This window comes from Lathyrus oleraceus, chromosome 5 (genome assembly GCF_024323335.1).
Source record: "Lathyrus oleraceus cultivar Zhongwan6 chromosome 5, CAAS_Psat_ZW6_1.0, whole genome shotgun sequence".
NCBI classification, from domain to species: domain Eukaryota; kingdom Viridiplantae; phylum Streptophyta; class Magnoliopsida; order Fabales; family Fabaceae; genus Lathyrus; species Lathyrus oleraceus.
The window spans coordinates 305,103,539-305,110,995 of record NC_066583.1 but is presented as its reverse complement, the minus strand read 5'-3'; the positions used below and the strand labels follow the sequence as shown (position 1 = coordinate 305,110,995).

The following is a 7,457-nucleotide window of genomic DNA, read 5'->3' as shown; positions in this document are numbered from 1 at the left end:
GACAAAATTACATCTTTTTTTCTAGGGGTTTCACTCATATGTTTTACTTACCGGAGACTTTCATCAAATAAATAACTATTTAAATTAATGATAGAAAATGGGTCTTATGAAACTTTGATTTGAATCAAGAAGAAATTATGATTTAAATCAATTTGAACAGAGCCCAAATGCGCCTTTATAAAGAACAATTGATTCAAATCAATTTTTACACTAGATTCGGATCAGATGAGGTTGCTATTAGAATAATGTTTATAGTAAAAAATTATGTGATAAAAAAATGAAAAATGTTCACACTAATTAAAAAATTAATATCAATCATTCACAAAAAAAAAATTGATATCAATTATGAAAACGAAGTTAAAATAAAATTATCTCAACAAATTATTTTAATCGTATAGTCTATTAATCTCTTTAATATCTTTTTAACTCTCTAATCTCTTTGTTTGGTGGGTTGAATCATTGATAAAAAAAAATATCCCATCATGCTAAGTAAATAATTTTTAAGGAACATTCTTTGTAAATAAATTATTGATGCTTTTGCAACAAATAATATATAGAAAAAACAGCTAGTTGAAATGATAAAGGTCTTAATCTAGCAGAGTACAAAGAATATGTTCTAAAAACACATTAAGTAAAAAATAAGCAATTCAGATGCATCACAAGTTCAAGATTGCAGAGTACAAGTTGATGAACCATCATAAGTTGCACCAAACAATTAAGTATAAAAATGCAGCATGAAGACTGTTGATATAACAAAGGAAATAATGAAAACATGTTTTCTTAGGCCTTATATCTCTTCCTAGTTCTACCACTCTACCCTTCTGTAGAGACATAGAATGATCAGAAGAGCCAACACACGACATAGATTTCGTTGTGGTCATTTGTGTATAGAAGATCAAAATCAATCTAAAAGTGACATATTTACAGAACTTTGATAGCACTATCTAGCAGTTCAAACCCCAGTCATAAGGCTGATATGTCACCTTCAACTCAGAAGAGGTAAGCAGGTCCAATAATACTTCTGAGTCAGCTGGATCTAAATAGTTTGACACATGCTTGATCACCTCGACCTCGCTCTTGCCAAAATCTATACTATACCTGAAAATGATCGACGAATAAATATTTTCATTTTCAGTATCACAGAAATAAACACTGCTATAAGCAATACTCATTATAAACCTATCAAACACTGATTAACAATCATTGATAATTGCAATCGAATACACATGATTAAGATTTACATATAGTATAGACTTACCATTTAAGGATCTTACTAGCATATGCAGTCTTTGCAGTCAAATCAATTAGAACACCTACACTTCTCAAGAAGTTGCGAGCTGCATCCAATAATTCTTCGTCAATTTTTCCGGGAGAATAGCACCGAAGTGCAGGTCCGGATCGGGTGCCACATACCAAAGCAAAATGAATCAGAGGCTCAGGGTAAGGGAGTGCCACCTGCCAAGCAAATAAATCAACATGACTCGTGAGCATCAAAGTCGGCAGTATGGGATACTAAGGAATTTCATGGTAAAAGAGTGTGTAAAACAACAGAAGTTTTGTGAAATGCTGGCAGATTAATTTCTGGGATGCACTTGTGAAGGGATTCATTAACACAATAAAACTTCTAAGCTCAATGCTTTTTTTTTACAAGAAAACTTCAACAAAATTAAAATAAAGTATTTTTTTAGTTTTTGTTTACAAATATTTTTAAAGTTGGTATACAGAAAATGGAATAAAAACTAATTGTTATTTTCTACTATGACTGTTGATTTTATTTCATAATTTGAAATTGCTTAAATTAAGTTGTATAACTAGTTTAAAAATATTAGTAATAACTAAATTAACAGAAAAATAAGATATGGCAATTGCTTGCAGTGACCCATATGGATGGCGCACAATGGCGGAGAGCGAAAAAACCGCCACCGATATCTGCCATGGCTTACCTTTGAGCGTTTGTCTTTTGCACCGAATGGCTTCTTAAGGTTATATGGAGGCCGCTGGTTTCCCCTCAATATGCCATTTTGAATAGCTGAAAGTGAGTAGGTGGAGCCACCTATAACATATTTGAACTCTCCAAATATTTTCCTTCTTTCAAGTGCTCCATCTGGTTGACCCAATATTAAGATTGCATGGATGGCCATCATATTATAAAGATTTATAAAGAAAGCAAGCTTCTCTTCTCTAGATAAATCCAATATTTCCACTCTTTGGAGCTCTTCTACTATTCTCAGATACCTAAAATGATAAGAGTAGAAATAATATGTGAAATTCTGAAATACTGAATGAATTATCAAAGATTGCAAGGCATGTCAAGGTTCTAAACTTCTAAAGCAAAGCAAAAGAAATAAAACAATACAGACACCTTGCGAACTCCTCACTTCCATGCAAACTGGTATAATCAACACGACACCCATCTTCAAAAGCATAGGCTTCAAACATTGCAGAGGCCAGAACTCTCAGCCTTGATGCAATTTCTGCTATAGGCTTCGGTTTGAAGGTAGTAATGCCCCTAGAAATGTTGTGACATTGTGACACCACAGTTGGATCATCATCCAAAAACCGATACACGTGATTACCATCTTCAAATAGATTCTCGCTAAAGCAAAACAAAAATCAATAAAAATAAGGAAGGATTATTAGCTCTGTAACAACAAAACAAACTAGAACAAGCAGAGTATTTGGACCCACTCAAGCACATGTCGAAAAAAGAGTTTGCTGGCAAGCTTCCGAGCAAATTCAACAGCCTAAATAACACCAAACAATAATTAGAACGAAAACAATGTCCATGTGAAGCTAAAAATTGCATTGAATGAATCTATGGGATATATAGCGGATGATTTGTTTGATAATGTCATTGAAGTATAGCAAGACATGATTCTATGCAAAACATGGTAATATATGATATGATGAGGATTCACTTATGGGGTTTTTATGAACATTATACCCGAAGTTTAGACTTTGAGACAAGCTTACCTCTGGCCTTTCCAAATATTGATCTTCTGATAAGAAGTCTAAAGCATCTGATCCCAGAAAACAGTTGGTAAACCTGCGCATTTTGTACAATCTGTCCTTCACAGTAATAGATTCTTTCATTTTGCGTACAATAAGAGCCAATTCATCAACTGCCCCACTGCTGGAATTATCATCCTCTCCAGAAAAAGGTGGTGATGGTGTTTCAAATAACGGTGCTTCAGTAACAAGAAAGTCAATCTTCTCCTCAAGCCTTCCAGATTCATCTAAATTTTTTAGCTCACTCAAGCCTCCAATAAGTATTTCATTGAAAAACACCTTAGGAACTGAGGTAGATCCTGAAATCTTCTCTAGCTCCATCTTTCTACTAGGGTATACATCTATATTGATTTCCACAAACCTAAGCCTTTTTGTACGTAAAAATAGCCTAAATATTTTAGATTCTTGGCACCCCAGTTTTGTGTACAGTATAATCCTTCCTTTCATGGTTATTGGTGGTACAGTATAATCCACATCAACATCAGATGACTTCTTGATATAATTTAAGGGATTCCAGGCAGATTTCTCCACTGACTTCTGAGAAACAAATTTAGATTCGTTTACTTCTGAGATATCTGAAACATCCTTGCTTTCATCATCAAAATTACCCACTGAAGCATCATCACTTTTTCCAGAAAGGCGACGCAGCACAGTGGAGACAGCCACGGCACTTTTCTCCCTGACAAAATTTTTAAGAGCTACTGCCTTCTCAACCACACCTGAACTGTCCTGATCTGCATCCAACTTACGAGTAGATGTGCTCCGGTTGACTTCCATCCCTGGAACCTCAGTTCCATCAAATACAGGGTCCAAAATGTTGTCCTCACTTGGAATTTCATCTGCCTTCTGATTCATATGTGTGGATTCAATGTCTCCATTGCCATCCTCTTCTTTAGCCAAGTCATTCTGTCCTGAATTATCATCTAGATTTGTTTCTTCACTTTTAGGCCCAGAATCTCTATTGGACTCCACCTTATCATCACCCGAATATTCTTGCCCATCATTATTGACTTCCACTTCAGATTTTGTCTGAGCCAAACCAGAATCTCCAATGACTTCATCATTTATCTTTTCATCAGTATCAGCCTTAGACTTTCCATCGTTGACATTCTTTATCGCATCCGATACATCATCCAGTTTATTATCTAACTCAGAGCCATCATGACCAGTATTCTGAGCTTTTCCCTCTTTATCTGGATCTTCAATCTGAATGGCAGAAGTATCTGCTTGCAGCTTCTCAACCGCTTCGGAACTAGCTTCCTTTTTCTCCAACAAATGCTGATCTTCCATGGTGAAAATCAAGCTCTGGTATATGCTGTACCACACTCTAACTAAAAGATCTGCAAGCAATTAGACAACAAAATGTCAGTGTAAACATAATCTCCTTATCTGTAACTACTTTTCTTTCCTTATTTCCATTAAATAATCAGTGTTGTTAATTGTGGATTGCACAAATACCGGTTTGTTCAAACAGCACTACACTATAGTGATATAAAAAGCCTCCATAACCGCTATTTGACAGTTAGTAAAATATGATTCTCTCCATGTTTCAAATATTTATCAATTATCGCTCTGCAGATAATCATATTATTTCTCTGTAATTAAAAATGAGTTTTTCTAATTACAGAGAAATCTAATCTAACCAATAATCATATTATTTCTCTATCATGGCATGAAATAAAATAGACATCTAATCATACTTCTCTACCTCGGCACCTCATAATATTAATTCTTCAGGTTATGTTTGGATAGCAAAATGGAATATAGCGGAATGAAACGGGGATGAGATCTCATTCCATTGTTCGGATATGTTAGCAGAACAAAATTCTCATTTCGTCCAAATCAGGGGAAGGATGATGAAAAAGTAATGGAATGGAATAGATGCCACTCCATTCTGTTCCGCACCATCCAATTTTATATAGTCCAAACATACCACTTCATTCCATCACATTCCATTGATTCAAACAAGTATGTAACGAGATAGTGAAATATGATTGTAGCCTAAAACTTGTTCATAGTTATCAAACTCAATAAGGATAGAAACTTATAAAATAACATTCATGATCCATGTATCGTTCCCAAAATTCCAATACAAAATTGGTAACAGAATAATCAAATACTACCAAATCATAGTCTAAAATTAATGAATAATACAAAAACAGAAAACGCTCAATAGAAACATTTTCAAATCTGGATACACAACAACAACATGCATATATATAAAAATCAAGTTGAAAATCTGAATCGAAATTACCTTGTTCCCGATCTATAATCTGTGTGAATGAATGAGAAAGGAGATCGAAATGAAAAAGAAAAAAAAACTTCCCTAATCTCTTTGTAAAGTATAGTTGGTTATATAGAAAAACGAAACGAAAGCATAGGTAGCAGGTATAGTATTGATTATTGAATGAATCGTTAAGAAAAAAGAGAGAAGTAACTTACGATGAGAAGAGAAATGAAGAAGAAGTGAATTGTGAATGCGTTATTATTGTTGACTTTGAAGAGTCCAAACGTTGAAAGAAGAAACGGCAACAATATTCAGTCAGACAAAGGGAGAGAGAAGCGGGAAGTCCTTGCTTGCTTTGGGGCGGCTGTAGCCAAAATGTATTACTAATCTATAACAAAAGGCTTAAATGTTTAATCCTCTATTTTTAAGTTTTTTAAAATTTAGTCTTTTTATTTTAAAAATTTGTTTTTTTATCCCTAAAATTTATTTTTGTTGAAATTTTTATGACCTCCTTCTATTTGACAGTCGACATGATACATGTGATATACATTTGAAAATTGAAATATTTAATAAATATTTTATTTTATAGTATTTAATTTTAGTATTAAAAAATAATTTTAATTTAAATAATAATTAGGATATTTTTTATTAATATTTTTTAACTAATAAATCTATTTAATTAATTAATTTTTCTTATAAATATATTTTAAACAAATTTTAAAATAATTTTGGGTCTTTAGTCTAGTCAATGGCAAAGCCTCTTTGTCTCAACCCACAATTGTTTTAATGAGATTTCTTAACGCATCCTATATGTTTCTTAGATATCACGCGAAAATACTTAAATGCCCCCAGATTTCAAAGATGCATTTTCGGACGCACACAAACCTAAGTTATCATTAAAATATTTTGGAGATTCATCTATGAAATAATGTTGAAGATGCATCTCTAGAACGATTTAGACTTTAAATCGCGTCAAAACCCTTCTCCTTCCTCATTTCTCATGTTTCTCAAAACCTCTTCAAACTCTCTCAATGTTTTCATCACCAAGTCCAAAATCAAGCAACCAATGTCAAATTAACTTCAATCAACATCAAAAACATCATTCAACACTAAAGCAAAGTGAAAAATTGTAAGTTTTTTGATGTTTTGAATAGTTTTTGAGTTTTTCTGTAAATGAGTAGAAATTGATGTATAAGTTAGAAAATGAATAGAAAATGAATGATTGATAGTTTAGACATAGTATAAAACATGATAGTTGGCTGAAAATGATGATCATGACAATATTTTTTTGGTTTTTATGTCTGCATTGTCGCCATTGGTGCAACAGTTGAGTTGTAGAAAATCTCGGAGATGCATCTCTGAAATTTTCCAATGTTTTAGTTTCTCAGCAACCGGAGATGCATCTCTGGAATTTTCTATGATATTTTTTTTCTTACTTGTGGTGTTGTATGCTTGCAATAATTGCCTGCTTTACTTTAACTTATAGGCATAATGGCTAATAGACTCGATAGACTGAGGCATAACAAGGTTGCATAACACGCATCAGTGCAACGGGAGAAGACTCAACAGGTTTCAGATGCTCTTGGTCCCTCTAGCGATGCAGAGTCGTCTATTTTTGGGGCTCGTGCTGTTGGTGTAAGCCCTAGAGGCAAATACTTTTGGTACTTGTACCGAATTATTTATTAATAATAGAAGGCTTTTTCTTTATTATGTTTATTTAATAAAGTTCCTATAATAGATAATCCGTTTAATGTATCAAGTGTGACGTAATCATGAGATTCCATTAAACATAAAGACACTATTCTTAAAGTATCCGTAATCGAGCTTTGTTGTGAAGTGGGATAACATTAAAGCATTAAGATTATTATGTATATAGACTGATGATCACATCTCATGGATCATGGATAAGGAGTTATCAAGTCTTAAACATAGGTATGAATATTAGGAGTAATATTTATACTAGATTGACCTTCTATGAGAATACCATATAGAATGTTATGCAAAGTGTCATAAGTTATTCTCATTGTGATAGTGGTGTATACCACCCTTCGATCTGAAACCACTATGGACCCTAGATGTAGAGTCGAGTGCTTTATTGTTGATCAAACATTGTCCGTAACTGGATGACCATAAAGACAGTTGATGGGTACTCCACGAAGCATGCTGAGGGACATGAGTGACCTAGATGGAATTTACCCATCCTGCATAACAGGATAAATGT

At 33.5% G+C, this 7,457-nt stretch overlaps 1 protein-coding gene across 2 annotated transcripts; it reads right to left on the bottom strand.

Moving 5' to 3' along the window:
• Positions 1–612: 612 nt before the first annotated feature.
• Positions 613–5,618, bottom strand: LOC127084160 (uncharacterized). Of its 2 annotated transcripts, none has more exons than XM_051024561.1 (7): positions 5,452–5,618; positions 2,974–4,349; positions 2,689–2,744; positions 2,363–2,596; positions 1,944–2,235; positions 1,259–1,455; positions 613–1,098 (listed from the first exon to the last, which is right to left on the bottom strand). In XM_051024561.1, the coding sequence occupies exons 2-7, from the start codon at positions 4,297–4,299 to the stop codon at positions 945–947; spliced, it is 2,259 nt and encodes a 752-aa protein (XP_050880518.1). In that variant the 5' UTR covers positions 4,300–4,349; positions 5,452–5,618; the 3' UTR covers positions 613–944. The 2 variants fall into 2 exon arrangements, with proteins under 2 accessions (XP_050880518.1, XP_050880519.1); XM_051024562.1 differs by having other exon boundaries at positions 5,264–5,466.
• Positions 5,619–7,457: the final 1,839 nt, after the last annotated feature.